The sequence below is a fragment of the Mobula hypostoma genome, chromosome 9 (assembly GCF_963921235.1).
Source record: "Mobula hypostoma chromosome 9, sMobHyp1.1, whole genome shotgun sequence".
Taxonomy (NCBI): domain Eukaryota; kingdom Metazoa; phylum Chordata; class Chondrichthyes; order Myliobatiformes; family Myliobatidae; genus Mobula; species Mobula hypostoma.
The window spans coordinates 104,370,886-104,394,751 of NC_086105.1; the positions used below are offsets into that span (position 1 = coordinate 104,370,886).

The 23,866-nt window shown below is 40.7% G+C and overlaps 1 protein-coding gene across 10 annotated transcripts in view; it reads right to left on the reverse strand.

Moving 5' to 3' along the window:
• The window catches only part of LOC134351908 (E3 ubiquitin-protein ligase MGRN1-like), a 188,786-nt gene that overhangs the window by 143,617 nt on the left and 21,303 nt on the right, over positions 1 to 23,866 (reverse strand). For 9 of the 10 annotated variants that reach the window (XM_063058808.1, XM_063058806.1, XM_063058813.1 and 6 more), the window contains exon 2: positions 4,106 to 4,224. In XM_063058808.1, coding sequence (XP_062914878.1) covers positions 4,106 to 4,224 — 119 coding nt within the window. Of the gene's footprint in view, positions 1 to 4,105; positions 4,225 to 21,519; positions 21,630 to 23,866 lie in introns of those variants that run through there. The other variant, XM_063058810.1, reaches the window with a different exon arrangement.

The following is a 23,866-nucleotide window of genomic DNA, read 5'->3' on the forward strand; positions in this document are numbered from 1 at the left end:
ATGACAGACATTGATGATGGTGCACAATTTCCTGTTAAATTTTTTAACCTTCTGTCACTACCTGCTATCACATGACCTTGAACTAAGTGGAGCTCCAAACATGCTACTCAGAAATTTGGATCCACCAATATTATGCAACAGCATGAGATGATCAGCTTAAAAATTATACCACATGTAACCCAAACTAAAATAATTATTGATAATACTGTTGGGGCAAATGTCTTCATTCCCACCATTTCAATTCAAGCAGTTTCAGTTATGACTGTTCTTCTTGGACCAAAGGAGTCTGAAGGGTGGCCTTAAAGGTTTATGAAATCTTGACAAGTTTTAGATAAGACGGATCATTACAGTTTTTTTTTACCCGCGAGTAGGGGAGTCTAAAACTAGAGGGTATAGGTTTAAGATGAGAAGGTAAAATTCAATTTTAAAGGGATCTGAGGGACAGGTTTCCCTTCACAGAAGATGGTAGATATATGGAACAAACTGTCAGAGGAAGTGATAGAGGTAGTATATTAGTGCCTTAAAGACATTTTAATAGGTTCATGACTAGGAAAGGAGGGATTTGAGCCAAACGCAGGCAAAGCCGACAGATACCCTGGTTTGCATGCAAGAGTTAGGTTGAGGGGCCTGTTTTCGTGCTGTTTAACTTGATAACTCTAGTTCCCTACTCAATTTTGATTTGCTACCAACACTAACAAGGTTCAAGGACATTCACTAAAAACTGTTGACTCTAATCACAAAATTTGATACTCTCGCAATGATCAGCCATCAGTCGGTTGCTCTGGAGATGGAGGCAAACATAATCTATACATTTTATACACTAGACTCGAAAGAAAGTGTTTTCTAAAGCATTTCAACATTGAAATCAAATAAATTTATACATCGTGTAAATTGCACATTCTATTTACAGAGCTATATTAAATGCAGTTTTTGTAGATTTATTTTCAATGTTTGTAATTGGCAATCTTAATTACATGATTTTACTTATAATTATATTATTCACTATATTAAGATTTGTTAGATTTTATTTACCAGGAGTGTTATAACTCTCAACTACATGGAAATAAATGTAAACCTCTTGATTGCTAGCATAATAAATGAACAACACCAGTATAGCAGCTAGTTCTTGATAAGATTTCTTTAGGAATGCAGTGCCCATTTCTCAGCAACACTTACTAAAAGGAAAGACTTTAAGGGGACATGAAGGAGCTTTACTTGAATGAGGATGAGAAGTCTTAGTTGTGTGGAAAGGTTAAAGGGGCTATTTTATTTTTAAACAGAGGACCATAAAATGGTTGAATTTAATAACAGAGCACAGAGGGGGAAACAGTTTCCAGTGACAAGTGTCAATAATCAGAAGAAACAGATTTATGGAGATTGGCAAAGTAACCTGCATATGTTTTTAAAATGTTAAAGTTCTGAAGATCTGTAATGCACTGTTTAAGATACTAAGAACAAAATTCACTGCAACTTTCAAAACAAGTTTTTTTTTGATTTTCTATGGTAAAAAAAAGCAGGGCAATTGAACAAAATGAATTAGGTAACTAACAAACATGACACAATGAACGGCTGAGTAGCAGAACTTTGTAAAGGAAGTTACTGAAATTAAAAATATCAGTTTTTAAACACCGAAGAATTTGTCCAAAATGAAGCTGTTAACAAATTTCTCACAACTTCGCTAAGAAAATTCAACCAGATAGAAACATAGGGAAAGACTCAAACAAGGCATATCACTGTAATCTTCCAGGCAGAGGAAATAAATAGAATTCGTATTCAATTCATTATTGGAGAAAGTAGAATCGTGCATACATTTGGTACCACTGAGTACAGCAGAGTCATTCACATTTAGTGTTTGAATAGATTCGGTAACCTTTCCACTGTTGCTAGAGCAAAGTGGAAATTGAAGCCTCAATGTTAGAATGCAAAGCATTTGTTACTAGCTCTAGCGTAATACATAATATTGTCCTTTGCTTTATTATATCCAATTTCAGAGCTAGAAATGTTTAATTTTACTCTAAACACAGCTGGCTGAATGGGGTCTTCTGGTCTATACAATCCTATGAGACTATTAAGTAACTGTAATTACAAAGTTCCAGATAGAAATCCGTGTCAGCATGATGTCACTGGGTCAGCTCTCAAACCATAACAATTGGCCACATGAGTTGAACCACCTCTCACAGCCATTACAGCCAGTATTCTTTGGATAAGTCTCCATTAGCTTTGCACTAGGTGATGGAGCAAGATTTGACCATTCCTTCATGACAGATTGCTCAAGCTGTGCCAATTTAGTTGGGGAGCTGCAGTGGTCAGTAATCTTGAGGTCTTGCCAGAGATGTTTGATCGGGTTTAGATCAGGGTTCTACTGGACGGACATCAATTTTCTTCATTTGAGCCACTCCATGGTTTCTCTGGCAGTGTGCCTTGGGTCACTGACCTACTGAAAGACAAAATTCTTCCCCAGTTTAAGCTTTCTGGCAGAGACAAGCAGGTTTTATCCAGGATCTCTCTGTATTTAGCAGAATTCATCTTCCCATCAAACCTGACCAGATTTCCTGTCCCCACTGTTGAAAAGCATCCCCATATCATGATGCTACCTCCACCATACTTCAGAGTAGGGATGATGTTACCTGATTGATGTGCAGTATTAGGTTTATGCCACACATACCATTTAGCGTGGAGGCCAGAAAGTTCCATTTTAGTCTCATTTCACTACAAAACCTTCTTGCTCGTCTTTACAGTATCTTCCAAGTGACACTTTACAAAGTCTTTATGGGCAAGGAGATGCTTTCTCTTAAGCCAGTGATTCCTCTTTGCCATTTTTCCATAAATACCCTTTTTGTGCAAGGCCTTAGATTGTGGAGTCATGAACTTCATCTCCAGTTGCAGCCAACAACTTCACAGCAGCCTCTATTTCAAGTGCCATTCTTTTCCAGCGACTAAGTTTAGAGGGACAGCCTGACCTAGGCAGCATGGCTACGGTTTCACATTTTTTCCACCTTTTCACAATGGATTACACTGAGCTCCAAGATATGTTCAGTGCCTTTGAGATATTCTTGTACCCTTCCCCAGATTTCTGCTTCTCTATATCATTTCCCTGACTTGTCTTGAAGGCTCTTCTGTCTTCATTTTGGTTTGGTCTGTTGAATATCTACAATACTGCTGGGCCTTCCAGGGAGAGGGGACATTTATTTGTAAGAACTTATTAAAAACAGGTGATCCTCCAATTTTCTACATCAACAAACTGGGTGAGTTGATAAGGTAATATACAGTATTGCACCTGAGGAAAGTTAGTACAGTAATTAAAAAAGGGGATAAACACTTTTTCAGCCTCACAATTTAGTTTTTTTTAATTTTTTGTAAATTGTTGATAGGTTTTGCAATTTTTCTTTTGATTTAAGATGATAAACAATGTTTTGTAGATTACCTTCAATGTGTTTTAAGTTTAGAAAATGAGCCAGTAAAATGTGAAAACAGTTGTGGAGACTGAATACTTTTTCACGGCAATGTATACTTACATTTTCAAAAAGCATCTGATTACTGTCTTGCTGCTTATCCCTTCAAGGGTTGCCTCAAAACATCTCTTCAATTATGCAAACATGAGGAAATTTGTTGCTGGAAATTCAAGCAACACACACAAAAAATGCTGGTAAACGCAGCAGGCCAGGCAGCACCTATGGGAAGAGGTACAGTCGATGTTTTGGGCCAAGACCCTTCGTCAGGAGTTGAGTCCTAACAAAGGGTTTGGGCCCAAAACGTCGACGGTACCTCTTCCTATAGATGCTGCCTAGCCTGCTGCGGTCACCAGCATTTTTTGTGTGTGTTTCTTCAATTATGCCTTTGGTCTTCTTCACCCTTCTCCCACCACAGCTTATCCTTAGCATACTTTGTCCATGATCACCACAAAATGTTTTGTTATTGTGAATTCAACCTTAGCTGAATGGCTGTTACAACTGTGTCTATCATCTTAGTTATGAAACTAGGTTTTGATTTTTCTTACTTTCTACCTAGTAGGGAAATCATTCAATAATTCCTTTCAAAGACGCTGAATCACTGATTAAAATACTATGCAAGGTTATTTTAATAGCTACTGTTGATTATATGATACCTGCACAGGGCGATTTCCCAGAAAGTTCAAATCCATGTTCTCACCGAAAAGGTAACCTTCAGGATGCGGCGTATCAAACTTCTCACCACCCATGAAGAAATGACTTGCAAAATAATTCCCTGGAATATCAAATAGTAATCAAGTTAAACAGCTTTTTCAATGATAAACAGTAGAATTGTCAACTCATATTAGAACAAATTTATTTCACACAATTGTTAATATTAAACACAAGATATACACCAGATATAATTAAACTTAATCTTTATTAGAGATCTTGGAAGACTAACTACAGAAATTTAATCAACAGGAAACTTTAAAGGTATTCTGACACTATCTTTCAGGCTATGTGCAATTTCAGATATCATAATGCAATATTAAAATATGGTATACGAATATGCATTGCACTGGTGTACATCACATTGATTCAAGAATGCATTCAACTTAAATCAAACTGAACAACTAACCAATTTTGAAGCAGTAAAATTTCACCATTTGGTAGTGTAATGCTGGAGTTGTTCATCTTGACAACAAAAACCGTTATTTGCATACTGCCAGTTACGCCACTGGCATTTAGGGCAGCCATGAAGGTCCTCTGTCTGTCCATACTGTCATACACAGATACAGAAGGATTCTTCATTGCTGCTTCTGTAACAGTTGTTTTTTTGACCATTCAGGGTTGTTAACCCTAACCTGGAGAACTGGTGGACCACTCTTAATCTGGCCTTTACCCTTTGACTGTTTGGCATGGGCGATCCTACCAAGAGCTAAAATACAAGCCATCAGAGCTTTCTGGATCATTGAGGCATGCAAGCCTCCAAACCCTACGACAAGGTTGTGATCAGTTTGCTGGTTGCATCAGTTAGAGAGCTCTTAACTCTTTTGATTTAAGGCTTCATTTTCTTTTTCTTTGATTTTATATAAACTCACAGGCACCACAGTAGCATAGCAGTTAGTGTGACACTATTACAGCTCAGGGTAGAGTTCAACACCAGCGTCCTCTGTAAAGGGTTTTGAATGTCCTCCCCGTGGAATGCATGGGTTTCTCTGGGTGCTCTGGTTTCCTCCCGCAGTCCAAAGATGTACCAGATAGTAGGTTAATGAGTCATTGCAAATTGTTCCATGATTAGGTTAGGATTGAATTGGGGGTTGCTGAGTGGTACAGCCTGAAGGGCAGGAAGAGCCTATTCCTCGCTGCATCACTAAACAACCGCTCTGGCCACTAGAGGTGTAGATCATTTTGTTTGAACATTACTTCTTGTATGTAGGCTGTTTTTGAAATCATTTCCTGCTAGTTTACCTTGTTAGTTTTTGATTTGATTCAAAGCATGCAGGGGAAAGACATGCACCAGCAATATATTTTCGTAAGTAAAAGATCTCATTAAAAATCCTGAAGAAAGCTGAGAAATCCTGAGTAATTTTTGAAAAGTTGTTTAACTTGCTGCATAGTTTTGTATATACACACTGCAAGGGCAGTAGAATAATTCAATTATGATAATTATCTAAAACTATTCAAGTCAACCAAGTACATCCATAACAATGGATAATAATCCATATTATCAAACCATATACCCTCAACATGCACAATTTATAACATTCTGTTCCATCAAATAATTGTTAAGTATCTCAGTGAGCTAATGTCACAAAGCTTTAAGGAAAAACTAGTGGGAAATTAGAGGATTAGGAAACTTCTAAAAAACCAATATGAAGCAATGACAAAGGCCATAAAGAGAGAAAAGAAGAAATATAAAGGAAAACTAGCCAATAATATAAAAGAAGATACCCGAAATGTTTCTGAGAGGGGACATCTGATCACTGAAAATTAATGCTGGAGAGGTAGTATTGGTGAACAAAGAAGTAACAGACAAAATAAGTAAGTATTTTTTGTCAGTTTTCACCAGCAGAATACCTGAAATTCAAGAGTGCCAGGGAGCAGAAGCGAGTACAATCACTATTGCAAAGGAGAACGTGCTTGACAAGCTGAAATGTGGGACATTTGAGAGACTTTGAATTTTTTACTGTGCCATGGACTGTTCTTCATCAAGTTATGGTATCGTTGCACTGTTGTTAGCTTTTTCAGTCTTGGTCTGTCCTGTGTTTTGTGATATCACACCAGAGGATATATTGTATCATTTCTTAATGCATGCATTACTAAATGACAATAAAAGAGGACTGCGTGTCTTCATAATCTTAAAAAAAAAGTCAGGTAGCTATCAAGGGGGAGAGCCCTGGCCAGGATTTTTGAGTTAAGAGAGCAGCTACAGAGATTTCTTTCAGGAAAAAAGTCACCACTAGCAGCACACTTCAGTGACGAGGAGTGGATAGCAAAACTCGCTTATCTGTGCTTATCTGCTCAATGAACTCAAATTGTCACTTCAGGGGAGAATGACAACTCTCTTCAAGCTGGTTGATAAAGTGCCTGCTTTCAAAGCCAAACTGGAACTGTGGGGATGGTGAGTGGACAGGGGCATATTTGACATGTTCCCAACATTAGCTGGGATTTTGGGAGAGACTGAGGCTGCACCGGCCTTCTCACAACTGGTGCGCAATCACCTATCTTCGCTGTTGACAGAATTCAAGCGTTACTTCCCAACCGCAAATGACCCAAGGCGTGCAAAGGAATGGGTCCCTGACCCATTTGTGAATGTCCTCGGTGAATCATCCATGTCAGCGTGGGAAGATGATCAACTCCTCGAGCTTGCAAACGACGATGGGCTGAAAAGTATGTTTGACATAACATCTCTGCCGGCATTCTGGATCAAAGTCAAGGCTGAATATCCTGAGATAGCCACGAAAGCACTTAAAACGTTGCTCCCATTTCCAACATCATATCTCTGTGAAGCGGGGTTTCCTGCAATGAATGCAACGAAAACTAAATTGCAGAATAGACTGGACACAAGGAAACCCCTTCGAGTATCGCTGTCTCCCATCACCCCTCGATGGGACCATCTTGTTGCAGGGAAACAAGCCCAGGGCTCCCACTGATTCAGCGATATTGGTGTGTCGCAATGATTTTATATGTTCATACGAGGAAAATATGTGCTGTGTGTTTAATATCCAAACGTTACAAAAAATGTTATGATGCTATTGACTTATAAGTGACTTATAATTGACTTATCACTATATTCATGCGAGGAAAATATGCACTGTGTGTTTAATATTAAATTCGTTAGATAAACCCTTTTAGAAACGCAATTGAGTGTATTAGCCACTTATAAGTGACTTATAGTTGAGTTATCACCTATATTCCAGTCGTGATTAACACGCCCCCCCCCCCCCACCGTCCGCTGGTCCGCAAGAATATTGTCAATATTAAACTGGTCCACGGTGCAAAAAAGGTTGGCAACCCCTGCATTATAGGGAAGTACATGTCATGCACTTTGGTAGAAGCATAGACTGTTTTTTCTAGATAGGGAGCAAATACAGAAATCAGAGGTGTAAAGGGACTTTACTAGTGCAAGATTCCCTGAACCTACAAGGGAACATGCTAACATGCTGGAAATTCAATCAACACACACAAAATGCTGGTGGAATGCAGCAGGCCAGGCAGCATCTATAGGAAGAAGTACAGTCGACATTTCGGGCCAAGACCCTTCGTCAGGACCAACTGAAAGAAGAGATAGTAAGAGATTTGAAAGTGGGAGCGGGAGAGGGAACATGCTATCTTGGATCTGGTCTTGTGCAATGAGACAAGTAAAATTAGCACTCTTGGAAAGAGTGATCACAGTTTCTCATACAAATAGAGATTGCAATAACTCAATCTAAAACCAGTGCATTATGCCTAAGAAGGGAGACTACAATGGGATAAGGGAGGAGTTGCGTAAGGTAGACTGGGAACACAGGCCATATGGTGGGATGGTTGAGGTACAGTGGAAGATTTTCAAAAAAATTTTTCCATGGTACTCCACAAAAGTATAGTCCAGTTAAAAGCAAGGACAGTAAGAGTGGGGAGAGCCAGCCATGGATAACTAAGGAAATAAAGGAAGGCATCAAACTAAAATCTCGTGTGTACAAAGTCACCAAGGGTAGTGGGAAACTGCAAGATTGGGGAAAAACTTTAAAAAACAACCAAGAACTACTAAGCGAGCAATAAAAAAGGGAAGATAGATTATGAAAGTAAACCAGCACAAAATATAAAAACAGACAGTAAAAGTTTTTAAAGCAGAAAATGGTAGCCAAAGTGAACGTTGGTCCCTTGGAGGACGAGAAGGGGGAATTGATATTGGGTAATGAGGAAATGGCTGAGGCTTTGAATGACTATCTTGTGTCGGTCTGCACAGTGAAGGACACTATTAACGTGCTGAATAGAGATGATAGGAATACGATGGGAGGTGAGGACCTCGATACAATAGCTATCACTAAAGAGATAGTGCTGAGCAAACTTGTGGGACTAAAGATAGACAAGTCCCCTGGCCCTGATGGAGTGCATCCCAGGGTACTGAAAGAAATGGTAGAAGTTATATTTGAGGGCTTGGTGATAATTTATCAAAATTCTTTGGACTCTGGGCAGGTCCCAGCAGATTGGAAAAAGGCGAATGTCACATCACTGTTCAAAAAAAGATGTAGGCATAAGGCAGGTAGCTATAGGCCAGTTAGTTTAACATCTGTAGTTGGGAAAATGCTTGAAGCATTATTAAAGAAGAAATAGTGAGGCACCTGGAAAGAAATGGATCCATCAGGCAGACGCAGCATGGATTCAGCAAAGACAGGTCCTGTTTGACAAACTTACTGGAGTTTTTTTTCCTGAGGATATAACAAGCACAGTGGATAGAGGGGAACAGATGGACGTTATTTACTTGGATTTCCAGAAGACATTCAATAAGGTGCCACATAAAAGACTTATCCACAGGGTAAGGATTCAAAGAGTTGAGGATGATGTATTAGCATGGGGAGAGGATTGGTTAACCAATAGAAAGCAGAGAGTTGGGATACATGGGTGTTTCTCTGGTTGCCAATCAGCAGTGAGCGGTGTGTCACAAGGGTTAGTGCTGGGCCTGCAACTGTTCACACTATACATTAGCGATCTGGAAGAGAGGACCGAGTGTGGTGTACCTAAGTTTGCTGATGACACTAAATTGAGTGGAAAAGCGATTGTGCAGAGGATACAATGAGTCTGCATTGGGATATAGATAGGTTAAGTGAGTGGGCAAGAGTCTGGCAGATGGAGTACAAGGTTGATAAATGTGAGGTCATTCACTTTGGAAGGAAGAGAGGAAGATCAGATTATTATTTAAATAGTAAAAGATTGCAGCATGCCGATGTGCAGAAAGACTTGGGAGTGCTTCTGCATGAATTGCAAAAGGTTGGCTTACAGGTGCAGCAGGCCATCAAGAAGGCAAATACTATAGAATGTTGGCCAATGCTAAAGGGATTGAATTTAAGAGCAGGGTGGTTATGCTGCAACTATATAGGGTACTGGTGAGGTCACACCTGAAGTACTGCATGCAGTTTTGGTCTCATTACTTGAGGAAAGATATACTGGCTTTGGAGGAGGTGCAGAGGAGGTTTACCAGGTTGATTCCTGAGATGAGGGGATTAGACTATAATGAGAGATTGAGTCGCTTGGGACAGTGGAATTCGGAAGGATGAGAGGAGATCTAATAAAAATATATAAAATTATGAAAGGGATAGATGAGATAGAGGCAGGAAACTTGTTTCCATTGATAAGTGAGACTAGGACTAGGGGACATAGCCTCAGGATTCAGGGGAGTAAATTCAGGATGGAGATGAGGAGGGACTGCTTTTCCCAGAGAGTGGTGAATCTGTGGAATTCTCTGCCCAATGAATCAGCGTAGGCTACCTCAGTAAATATATTTAAGATAAGGTTGGATAGTTTCTGCATGGTAGAGGAATTAAGGGTTATGGGGGAAAGGCAGGTAGGTGGAGATGAGTCCATGGTCAGATCAGCCATGGTCTTATTGAATGGCAGAGCAGGCTCGACGGGCCAGATAGCCTACTCCTGCTCCTATTTCTTATGTTCTTATGTTCTTAAACAGTTAACTTGCAGGTCGAATTGATAGTAAGGAAGGCAAAAGCATTGTTAGCATTTATTTTGAGAGTACGAGGATATAAAAGAGAAGAAATTTAATTCAAACCTTTTATATACTGAATATCAAAAGGTCTGTTCAGAGTGGACATAGAGAGAATGCTTCTAATAATGGAAAAGTCTAGGACCAGAAGGCACAATCTCAGAATAGAAGGACATTTCTTTAGAAGAGAGATGAAGTGGAATTTCTCTAGCCAGAGGGTGGTGAATATGTGTAATTCATTGCCACACAGCTGTGGAGTCCAAAAAATTTGGTACATTTAAAGTAGAGGTTGATAGGTTCTTGATTAGTAAGGGTGTCTAAGGTTACATGGAAAAGGCAGGAGAATGGGATTGAGAGGAATAATAAATCAGCTATGATTGAATGATGGATCAGACTCGATGGGCCAAATGGCTTAATTCTGCTCTTATGTCTTATTCTCTATGAGGAGAATAGAGCATGCAAAAAGACATAGGCAGGAGTTCAAGTAGTAGCAAAAAAGTGACAGGTGGAGAAAAATGGGAGACAGTATGAAATTATGTACTTCTATAATGAAGAAAACTAAAGCAGAATACATTTTAAATGCCAGAATTATACCAAAGTAACCACTAGGGGCCACACTGAACAACTACGTATGCATACTGTGGCCACTAGGAAATAGTTCCATGCATATAAAAACACGAGAAGACAATTACAAAGAAGAGAAAATCTGCAGATGCTGGAAATCTGAGTAACACACACAAAATGCTGGTGGGACTCAGCAGGCCAGGCAGTATCTAGGAAAAGAGTACAGTCAACGTTTTGGGTCTAAACGTCCAAAATGTTGACTGTACTCTGTTCCTAGATGCTGCCTGGCCTGCTGAGTTCCTCCAGCATTTTGTGTGTGTTGCAAGCAGATAATTAATTGTTAAACTGCAAGGAAAATAACAAATAAAGTCAATCCAACATGGTAGAGATGTGAAAACATCAACCAATAGAAAACAACACCTGCCAAGTGTTCACAGGCTGTAGAAAATCTCTTCACAAATGTCACTAAAATGACAGCAACTGAGTTTTTCCATTCATCTTAGCAATGAGTAATGCTGGCTCTCATGATATCCATGACAAGCTGATAGTACAATATATATATAATTAATGGTGCAAATCTGATACGAGTTTGCTGTCTGCCAAAAAAATCATTACCCATGAGAGGGAGTAATGGTTCTAACTTGCTTGCACAACCTTTGTTTCCTTTTAGGGCAAAAATGTGGGATGAGAGAGCTGGGAAAGATACACCATAGGTGAAAGAAAATCCATAAAGTTTCGATAATGTTGAAGTAAAATTAGCTAGAAAATTTAAAATCTGCATAAACGTCAGCACAATAGCTGCTAGCAATCCCCCAAGAATTTCCAGGACAATCCCAGCTCCTTAAAAGCAGTAGCCAGTGGGGAAAGAGACATTTTTATACGAGAATGATAAGGTGTGCGCTCATTTGAAATATTACATACTGTTGCATTGAATATCAATATTACAGTGAAAAATATCTTTATCAATTTAATTAATCTACGCTTCAATTATACAATAATGTTACTGCAGTTGCACAGAGCAGGAGACTATGACCATATTAATGCAAATGAACATTGAAGACTTCAGAAAACAAATTCTGAGAAATCAGGAATCAACAGCAAAGCAATTCTGTGCAACATCATCAGTTTTCAAACAGGCATTCAAACATCTTAAGGGTCATCAGAGAGCAAACGATTTCAGTTCAATATTACTCAAATTAAGACCATAAGACACAGGAGCAGAATTAAGCCACTCAGCCCACCAAGGCTGCTCTGCCATTTATTCACAGCTGATTTATTACCCCTCTCAACTACATTCTTCCCCTAACCTTTCATGCCTTTACTAATCGAGAACCTGTCAACCTCCACTTTAAGTATACCCAATGACTTGGCATCCACAGCCATCTGTGGCAATGAATTCCACAGATTCACCAGCCTCTGGTTAAAGAACTTCCTCTCATCTCTGTTCTAATTGAACGGCCTATTCTAAAGCTGTACCTGTTGACCCTAGATGCTACATATACACAGAGGAAGTAGTACAGCAGAGCAGTATGATTAAATGTTTTTACTGAGTCATGTTAGCAATGGTACACGCTAGGCAACTTACAGTGAGGAAACAGCAAACCAACTTGGAAACATGCACACTTGAAAGCCTGCACAAAAAGAGAGCCCAACACTCAGAGACCCAATTGATTCACAGCCCCACCAAAAGACTGCAGACACACCTGCCACATTCTTGTAATCAATCTGATTTGCTACATTCCTCCCACCCCACCATGGATGGCAACCACAGAGGAAGAGAATCAGTGAGATAAATTTTTTAAAATGATGTAATGTCTATCTTGCTTGGTATCAGTCAACTAGCTGGCATACCCTCGTGGACTACCATGGTGGGGGGGGGAGGGTGGGTTCAATCTCTCTGTCTTCCTGGTGAAATGATGTTGAGGGCAGTGAGCTGTGAATTCCCTCTTCCCTTGATGAAGCAAGCATCCATGGGATCATCTGCTGGGATGCTGGCTTCATCAGCAGAGAACACTAATCCAGGTCCCATCAGTTCACTGGCATTTCTAATCCAGATGTCACCAAACAATTCGAATTGAATTGAATTGTCTTTATTTCTTACATCCTGTACATACATCAGGAGTAAAAATCTTTAGGTTATGTCTCCATCTAAATGTGCAATGTACAATCATAGTAATTTATAATAATTTATAACAAATAGAACAGTCAAGGTAACAGAGAATACACTCAAATCAGCATGAGTTAATCAGTCTGATGGCCTGGTGGAAGAAGCTGTCCCAGAGCCTGTTGGTCTTGGGTTTTATGCTGTGGTACCGTTTCCCGGATGGGAGCAGCTGGAACAGATTGTGGTTGGGGTGACCCAGGTCCCCGATGATCCTTCGGGCCCTTTTCACACATCTGTCTTTGTAAATGTCCTGAACCATGGGAAGCTCACAACTACAGATGAGCTGGGCTGTCCGCACCACTCTCTGCAGAGTCCTGCTATTGAGGGAAGTACGCTTCCCATACCAGACAGTGATGCAGCCAGTCAGGATGCTCTCAATTGTGCCCCTGTGGAAAGTTCTTGGGATTTGGGGGGCTCCATACCATAGTTCCTCAGCCGTCTGAGGTGAAAGAGGTGCTATTGTGCCTTTTTCACCACACAGCTGGTGTTTACAGACCACGTGAAGTCCTCAGTGATGTGGATGCCAAGGAACTTAAAGCTGTTTACTTTCTCAAATGCAGATCCATTGATGTCAATAGGGGTTAGCCCGTGCCCGTCTCCATTGCTCCTGTAATCCACAACCAGTTCCTTTGTTCTTGTGACATTGAGGGAGAGGTTGTTTTCTTGACACCACTACGTCAGAGAGATGACTTCCTCCCTGTAGGCCACCTCGTTATTGTTTGAGATAAGGCCAATCAATGTAATGTCGTTGGCAAATTTAATTAGCAGATTAGAGCTGCGGGTGGTGACAGTCATGGGTATACAGGGAGTAAAGGAGGGGACTTAGTATACAGCCCTGATGGGCTCCTGTATTGAGAGTCAGAGGGGTAGAGGTGATGAAGCCCACTCTTACCACCTGCCAGCAATCTGACAGGAAGTCCAGGATCCAGCTGCACAAGCTTTGACTATCCGTCAGCTCAAGTTCTGCTACTTATGCTGGATGACAGCCAGTAGCTAGATTTCTTCTTGTGAGATGTGCATGTAAGACTTTGTCTGTGGTACCAAGTATTTGCGTGATCTGGTAGGCATATCTTATTCTTGTTTCATGGCCTCTTGTTTGCCACAAATTTGTTCCTGGATGGCTGGCTATAGATCTAATAGGTGTGCAAGGTGCACTTAAACATTCACTCAGCAGGTGATGCACCTGCAAGTTCATTTGGGACAAGTCAGTAATGGAAAATGCAACTGCTTAATTTTGTCAAGTCACCCTGTGTTTCATTGGAAAGGTATTGTTTCACCATTTGCACTGTTTGTCTTCCAACCCTTTTGATGCTTCGTGATGTGGAGCTGTTGTCAGGTATCTAAAATGATACTTCTCAACAAGCCCTTTAATTCATGCACTTGCGAAAGCCACCTGTACCACATCTGCTCTCTGCACTTGGTCAAGTTCTTCTGTCTTTGGACTCACTGCATATGGTGGTGGGTGAGCTTGTAAAATTTCAGCTGGCATTCTCTTTAAACTTTAACTAATCTGCTGAACCACAGTATTTATCCTAAGCATCAGCATGGAAAACACACTGGTGCTTTTATAATAGAGAACACAGTTGTTGCAGTACTGTATTGACAGCATTTTTTTTAACCCAATTTCTGCCCAGCATATTAGGCATTTGGCCTCCGTTGACCACATGCATAGGTAAGTGAAATAGATCCCCCGGTGAACCACACACTCCCACACTATCTCTAGTATAGCTGTGGAACAGAGCTTGCTGGTCATAATTTTGGAATCTGGCTCAAGGATAGTTTTTATACCATGGTGACAACTGACCCCGTATCCAGCTCAAATTTCACAGGCTGGATGTCGAATGTGACGTAACCAAGTAAGGAGGCTGGTTTTAGTGGCCAATGTAATGGGTTTGGAAAATAGTGCCCACTTCTTTCTTCTGTTTCCTTGCGCAGAGTTGATAGTTGAATCCTGCCACTTTCTCATGGCACACTGCTTAGCAAACCTTCTTGAGCTCACTCTCTCGAGGAGTCCTACCTTCTGAAAGAACCAGCAGACTGTCTTTTGATGCTAGCAATCAGACCATTCAGTATGACTTTCATCACAGCAATGACATCTCTATGGAGGCTTACGCGATCTGCCAGGAGACTGTAGGGTTTGGGTCGGTAGCTGCTGGCAAACATTGATATTTTCAGGAGGGGGCTCTTGTTACAGTACTACCCGAATCAGTGTGGATGGGGGCTGGCTGAATCTGTGTAAGGCCTCTCTTGACTGCTTCCTAGTGGTGAGCTATGGAACATATTTTGTCCCAAAACAAATCATGCTTTTTGGACGGGAGTCTCTCCTGTGTCCTTCCATCTTGGACTCCAACGAGCAACTCTTGGATAAGCATCGCTTCTTTGAATTTGCTCAGGGGGAATATCTTCGTACTTGCATTCCTGCACCACCAGGATCAGTTTTATAATAAAATTATCTATGCTCTCACTGGATCTGCTGAGGCTGTGAGAACCTGACGAATGCCATAAAGGCGCTGTCCTACATCCCGAAAACATTGTCCAAAACCTCAAACATGCCTGTTATTTCAAGTTTGTTGTATAGGTACAGAGCATCAAGGTATTTCTGCCCAAGGTCTCCCAAGTACATGCAAAGCAGCTTGAGTTACATTGCTTCCTGCAGTTTTGCGGCTGGTGTTAAAACCTCGATGTAGTCCAGAAAGGTTTTCTTCCATTGTAGCCAAGTTCCAGGGGTTGGCGCGCCCAAAATGGATTGGGTGCTCAGAGTCGGGTGGCCATTCTTGTTTTCATCCTTGTCGCAATACGTTATGTATGTGCCGAGCAAGGACCACAACGGAGTGGTATGATTAAACATTTTTACTAAGTCACATTATCAACGGTACACACTAGGAAGCAACAAACTGCACCCACCAAGATGAAAACATGCATGCATGAAGGTCCACACAAAAAGGGAGAGCCCTCTGCATGAAGGCGGCTCCATTGATTCACTGCACTATTAAACAGCCACAGGTGCACCTGCCACATTCTCATAATCGATCTTATACGGTACACCAGATATTCCCAATATTTGAAATATCCACTCCATATTCAACCTCTCAAGGCCTTTCACTGTGATTCCCCCCTCATTCTTCTAAACTCCAACGAGTGTACAGGCCCAGAGCAAGCAAATGCTCCTCATACAGTAACTCTTTTATTTTAGTGCTCATTCACATAAACCTCCTCTGGTCTCTCTCCAATAGCAACACAATCTTTTGTAGATATGGGGTCCAAAACTGCCCACAATAATCCCAAAAGTGGTCTGACCAATGCCTTAAAAAGTCTCAGCATTATTTCCTTACTTTTATATAGTCCTTTTAAAATGAATGCTGACATTGCATTTGCAGCTGAAACTTGCAGCATAGAGAGTAACCTCAGTTACTTGTGGACTTAGGCACGTACAATGCCAAATGCAGAAGTCAAGACTTACTGAGTCACCAAAGGCAAGACATTATAGTGAGAAAATCCTCACTAAGGTCCATGCCAGGTCAAATCTGGAGTTCCACCTCATGTCCATCAACTCCAATGGGATATCTAAGCCAGTGGTCCCCAACCTCCAGGCCGCAGAACGATACATTGCCGCGAAGAATGCAGTGGTGCAGCGGTAACCAGAACGCACCCAGCACATCTTTTAGAAAAAAGCCAAAATAAACAAGCTAATTAATTTGGTGCCGCGCGGCACGTAGATGTCGGCCTAGATCAGGATCCCGGCGGCATCTTTTAACGTCTCCAAGTCAGGGTTATTAAAAAAAATTAACAACTTGTCAGCATTAATGAAAGGAAAAAGCCTCACTTCCATACTGAAATTGTTGCTTTGATCACAGTATCTGCAAATTATTTTGTGTTTACTTCCAGATTTACCTTCTTTTAAAGCCAATCAGGCAGGAATCCAAGGGGTCGTGTGGCAGGAGGTTGTGGAGATGGTGGAATGATAAATCTAGCCACGAATACCTATGGCCCAACCCGTACACAAAGGCTTTTTAGGCAAAGGTGGGGAATGAGTGCTGGAGGTTAGGGGCCAAAACACAATTCAAATCCAGCTATCTAACTCGTGGGTACAAGGACCAGTGAGATCATCTCTCTGCATCCACTCAAGGACTAACATTGGTATTCAGGGACAATGACCAAGTCCATCATTATTTCTGTCTGGATTACAGCACCAGTTTTCCTTAAAACAGATGACTCCTGCATTACAGAGGGGGTGCATTCTCGAAAACAGCTCATATAGTGATTTTCTGTAATGTGAGCAACACGCATCAAAGTTGCTGGTGAACGCAGCAGGCCAGGCAGCATCTCTAGGAAGAGGTACAGTCAACGTTTCAGGCCGAGACCCTTCATCAGTACTGCCTGGCCTGCTGTGTTCACCAGCAACTTTGATGTGTGTTGCTTGAATTTCTAGCATCTGCAGAATTCCTGTTGTTTCTGTAATGTGAACCCATTTTTCTCACAAATCCAATGACATACATAAAGGTGTGTTACTACTACCTATTTTTCTCTCATATTCAGCCATTTTATTGGTGCTGACAAATTGACCCATCATAAGAATTCTGGCCAACATACGACTTGGTGAAGGAGAAGACTCAAGGATTGGGAGAGAGTTTAGGAAGTGGAAATATCAAGGAAACCGATGGGATTTGAAGATTGGGATTCTTGAGTGAAAGGTGGAGGTGGTCATGGAGGTAACAAGTTAAAGAGTGATAACTTAATGAAGGTGACAACAGAGGGATAAGATTCAGGAGCCAGTATTAGAACTACTCATGGCCACTGCAGCTTTGAACAATGTACCATGTCAGAGAAAATGCTTCACAAAGGAAGACTGCGGTATTGCTGTACACTAAGGCCTCTGTTCATATATTTTACAATTAGAGGTGTGACAAAGGAGACACTCAAGCTGTGACTACCAACCCAGTCAATGCAGTGATGTCAGCATTCCACCAAGTACATCCTCAACTCCATCTTTCAAAAATCAGGGGACTGACGATATTTACATAGACCATCTACTCACAAAAATTTAAAAGCTGAAGATACAAATTGCTCTTCACAATAACAATAACCAAGGCCCTACTTAACCTCAGGGAGTCAACCTGGCCCTGTAAGGGGACAGTTGACAGGCTGCTTGAATCCGTTCAGGGATCAAAACAGGCCAAATTTTGAGATCATATATCCACAGCCTGCAGGTGAGCAGGAAGAAACTACCCTCATGCCTAGACCATCAGCACGTTCTACTCATATCCCTGTCCTGTTCTCATTAAAAGTGATGGCTGATGACCAAGGAAGAACAGCAGCTAGTTATCAATAAGAGCTACAACAGGGATAAAATATTTTTAAAAAGAGTATAAAAAGCTTTTAAGTAGCTTACACGTCTTCTTCAAAAGCTTACGGACTCTTACAAATTCCAACTATGAATAAAAAGCCTGTTTTATGGACCTGCAACTTTATTTGCCTTGTCTGCAGCACAGCCATGATCTTTTGAAGTTCATCTTGCAACTTAAGTAGAATATTAATTATTTTACTTAACTGTAGACAGCAACAATCTCATGCAACGTTCTTAAACAAATCTTCTGGATGTAAAATTTTTAAACACCCATTTGATTTTTGAAATGTTTCAAGCTCAACACAAATGGATTTTTATGGTCTTCATTGGTTCAGTGTAAAACTCTGCCAAAGAACTTGCAATTCAATGAATGAACTACTACAAGTTTGAAAAACTGCCAGGAAACAACTGTAAATTAATTTGTAAATGCCGTTAGAATTTCAAATTCTCCTCCCTGCAGTGTGACTTTTTAAGCAAAGTTGCATTGGAAGTTGCAATATCCATCTGAACAGTGTACTCAAGAAAAGATACCATCATTTATAGAAGGCATGCTCATTCCATCTCAGTCACTTAAAAACATGTTTATCAAAAATGTATTTTTGTGGAGTAGCATATTAAACAAGAGCACAAATGTATTAAAAACTCTGGTACTATACAGCATGATGTACATTATATAACAAATAGCTCATTGCAAATTTGACTTTAGTTTGGTAGGGTTCAAGTTCCAGTAAATAATTTTCACTTCACACTCACTGATCTATAAATTGGTACTTCAATCACAATTCATTGAATCAGATGTATGACATGTACAGTGAAATACAGCATTTGCATTAACAACCAATACACCCAAGGATGAGTTGGGGGGCTAGCCATTGGTGTTACTGCACAAGCTACCGCTAACATAAAATGCCCTCTAAGTTGAGCAGAACAAAACAAGCAGCAGCCACAACACCACAATAAAGGCCACAACAGCACAACAAGCCCCTTTTTTGTCAGCTCACCCATTCACACACACAGGCATGCCAACAACCCCAGAACAGGCTGCCTCCGGGTCTCCAGTCCTTGACCCTAGACTCTCAGACATCACTGACAACTGGGGCAAAACCCCAGTACTTGCCAATCATGGATTTGACTTTTGGGCCTCAACTCCCAGACAGTATGGACCACCAACCCCAGTGATATGGGGGGGGGGGGGGGGGGGAAAGAAGTAGTCACATGCTCTCACGTCTTCTTTGGGCATTTACCTCCAAGCTTGCAGACTTCGATCTTCAACCTTCAGCTTTCTAACTCCAGACACGCCAAGCTCTGGACATCAACCTTCTGCTTTGAGGTCTGGACTTGCCGACATCTGAGTACTGACTCAGTACTCACAGGTTTGACCTTCAAGCCTCAATTTCCAACTTGCATGGACCTCCAATCCTGATGACTTTGGCGGTTACCAGCCCTCATTATTTCCGCCTGTATGGATCTCCGATAAGGACACACCAACTTGGGGATCTCTAGTCTCCTCAGCACCTGCCAACCCGACCTCCAGGATTGGTGACATTTGACCACAGAGCAGTCCCACCTGGACTCCAAACACTGGCTTCTACCCAGACTCCTCATTTACTGCCCCTAACCTACAACTCCCCCCTCATTCCTGTCCCCAAAACCATACCTATGAACCTAATGTTGCGAGAATGAAGTCACTGGAGAAAACTACTAGTAGATATGAAGCAGTCTGTTACTGTAATAATATTAGTTTCATTATTGATCTTACAACTCTTCATTCCATGTAACCCTGAAAATTCAAATTGTTCAAAATCAAATACATCCTATTATCTCTTCAAGGAGCTGGAAAGAGCAGAAATGATAGAGAAAGTGAAATAATGAAATGGAGTTCTTACAAGAAGAAGGTTGAAAAGTTTATTTAAGACAGCTGAGGGGATTGGTCAGCTCATAATAGATAATAGTTGCTAACATATTCCGAGATGTCAATCGATGTCAACAGTGAACAGTCAAATCTGGACCATATGAAAGTGAAGGCAGGGTGAAAATTGGCATTAAATTACTGAATACACTTTGATTTTGATATGTTATAACACTTGAAGCCTTTTCACAGGAGCTTTATGAACCAAATTGGACTTCAAATGGCATTTGCTGATATTAGGACACATGGCAAGAGCTCAATCAAGACATATATTCTTAAGTACATTTTTATAAAATGAGAGCGGTAGAAGGTTTCAGGCAATAATTACAAAATTCAGTGTTGACAGTTGAAGAGTACAGTCACCAATGATGTAACGATTAAAATGAAGAGTGCACAGGAAACCAAACATGGAGTACTGTAATTATCTTGCAAGGCTGAAGAACTAAAAGAGAATGGTGCAGTATGTGTGCGGTACAGAGTAGTGTGTGCACAGAAGGGAGGAGGATGTGGAAGCAATGGCATTAGAAAACAAAAGATGAGAATTTTAAACTAATGGAATGTCAGATCAGGAGCTAATGCGAGTTATGAACACAGTGGTGGGGTAAGCATACAAGACTTGTTGCTGGTTGGGAAGTGGGCTACAGACTTTAGATAAACTCAAGCTTATCAACAGCATTTTGCTTACAATAACCAACTAGAAATTAAACCTTGAGAAACGATATATACTTCACTTTCCGACTGACAGTTACGTCATTTTCCAAATTCTATCACCATCACTTCCTTCCACCCTGCGAATCAGACAAGAGAGACCATAGATTCTGGAAACAGGAGCAACATATAAAAAGTTGGAGGAACTCAGTGGATAGTCAACGTCACCCGTAATTTCCCTACATACTGCAGATGCCGCATGATGGGCTAAATACCTCCAGCTTTTTGTGCAACCCTCATCCAAAGCTACACTCTGACAAAACAGCTGACTTTAAACAATAACAAATGATTATGGGATCTTATATGCTTTGAGTGCCATCATTATACAATAATCCAATAAGCTATGGGGAAAGTTATTTTACAATGTGTACATTACGAAATCTGAATTTATTTATATGCTAAAAATGTTGTTCAATGTAATCTCTCTTACTGCAGACAAAGACTTAACAAAGAAAAAAACATTTATTTTTTAAAAAGTGAAATGAGTGGGATGCAAGTTCAATAAAACTCAAAAATATACTTGTTTCAGTGAGGAAGAGGGAGAAAACACAAAAAGAAAAATCCAAATTAAGAGTTTTAAAAGGTTACAATAGGAAAACACCTGTGGGATTTGGCTGGCAAACCTTTTTAAGCACCTCAAGTACCACAGAAGCTAACTCTAGTCCCAAAATACTATTTTAAAAAAAGTAAAATTATTACCTCCAGCATGTTTCTCCATCCAATTTCCCAGTCCAATTTTATATCAAATTAAACACAGTGAATGGTCAGAGATTTGTTTGAAATAGAAAGGACAAGCTAAGAAATAACGTTTAAAAGAATTTAACACCTCCCTTTTCCTCTAAACTAGTTGCCACCAGTTTGGTTTCCTTCAAGTTTCTTCAAGTTAATGAAAATTTCCATGGTAATAATTAAACCTCTAACATTCCTAACTTGTTAGTGGAAAGATTTAAACCACTCATTAAATCCCAGATTTTATGTTTATTAGCATTTCAAAGCAACTGTACTGCTCCCACACAAAGAAATACAAATTTCACAATATATAGGACAATGATAATAAATCTGATTCTGAACGGAAAAGAAATTTCTGTTTGCTCAAAATATTACATTCCCAAATGTCAATTTGCCTACACTGAAAGCAGCTTGGTTTAAACCAAAAAAGATGGAAATACTATCCATTTTCAAAGACAAAAAGGCATAATGTGTGAACACAGGAGAAAGCCCAATGACAACCCAGTACATTCCACAATTACACACACAAAAAAGTGCTGGAGGAAATCAGCAAGTCAGACAGCATCTGTTGAAATGAATAAATAGTCTACATTTTAGGCCAAGACCATTCATCAGGATTGGAAAGGAAGGGGGAAGAAACCAAAATAAGATGGTGGGGGGGGGGGTGCAAGGAAACAAGCTTGAAGGTGATGGGTGAAATCAGGTGAGTGGGGGGGGAGGAATGAAGTAAGAAGCTAGGAGGTGATAAGTGGAAAAGGCGAAGGGCAAAGGGATAGTGAACAAGGAATCTGATAGTAGAGGAGAGTGTATCATGGGAGAATGTGAAGGAAGAGGGGCACTGGGGGAGGTGCAAAGGTGATAGGCAGGTGAGGAGAAGAGGTAAGAAGCCAGGGTGGGGAAATGAAGGGGGAGGGGCAGGAGAGGGAAAAAAAACAGAAGTTGTTCATGCCATCAGGTTGGAGGCTACCTAGACAGAATGTGAAGTGTTGTTTTTCCAACAGAGTGGCCTCATCATGGCAGTGGAGGAGGCCATGGACTGACATGTCCGAACAGGCATGAGGATAGCAATTGGAATGGTTGGCCAATGGGAAATTCCTCTTTTTACGGATGGAATTGAGGTGCTCAACAAAGCAGACACCTAATCTACTTCGAGACTCACCAATGTAGAGGACACCACAACAGGAGCATCAGATACAGTAGATGACCCCAATAGATTTGCATGTGAAGTGTTGCTTCACCTGGACGGACTGTATGAGTTCTGAATTTATGTGAGAGAAGAGGAGAATGGACAGGTGTAGCATGTCTGCCACTTACAGAGATATGTGCCGGGAAGGAGATGAGTGGAGAGGAACAAATGAACAAGGGAATCAAGGAGGGAGTGATTCCTGCAATAGTTGGGGGGGGGGAGGTAAAGGTGTGTTAAGTCCTACCCCAAGGTGGAAGGGTCCCATTGAAAATAGCAAGAGTTGCGGAGGCTCATGCAGTGGTAGCTGAGGACAAGAGGAACTCTATCCCTTTCAAGGCGACGGGAAGATGGGGTGAGGGTGGATATTTGGGAAATGGAGGAGATGCAGATGAGGGCAGCATCAATAGTGGAGGAGAGAATTCCCATTCTTTGAAGGAGAGTATCTCTGATGTCCTGGAAAGGAATACCTCATCCTGGGAACAGATGTGGCAGAAACAAAGGAGATGAGAAAAGGGAATGGCACTTCTACAGGAGACAGGGTGGGAAGAGGTATAATCAAGATAGCCGTTGGAATCAGTGGGTTTATAAACGGTATCTGTGAACAGTTGTTTCCAGTGATGGAAAAAGAGAGATCGAGAAAGGGAAAAAAGGTGTCAGAAATAGACCAAGTTAATGTAAGGGGAGGGTTGATATATTACACACAATATCTTGAGATTGATGGATTTGAATGTGTCTGCCTATTTATACGTCTACCTTTCCTTTGCCTCTAGCCATTTTGATATTACCAGAAGAACTATATGATGAATAGATACCATGGTATATCAATTCTTATTCTTTGCAGCCTTTGATAAATAATCACATCAAACATTTATATCACTCTAGTTCTCGCACTCATTTTGACTGCATTTGATCAATTCAAATCTGTTAGTCAATTGTCAGTTAAGTCTTATTTGTTTACCTTCCTGCCCCAAGATTGTTCCACAACAACTTATCCTCAGACCCTTCTTTTTTTTCACCGAGTCATAGCTCTCCCTAATGCCACTGTCTGCAGATATAGAGTAAGATTCACTTAAAAATATCAACACCCAAATCAACCTCCATTTCTCAACAACTGCCTGCCTCAATGCTGTC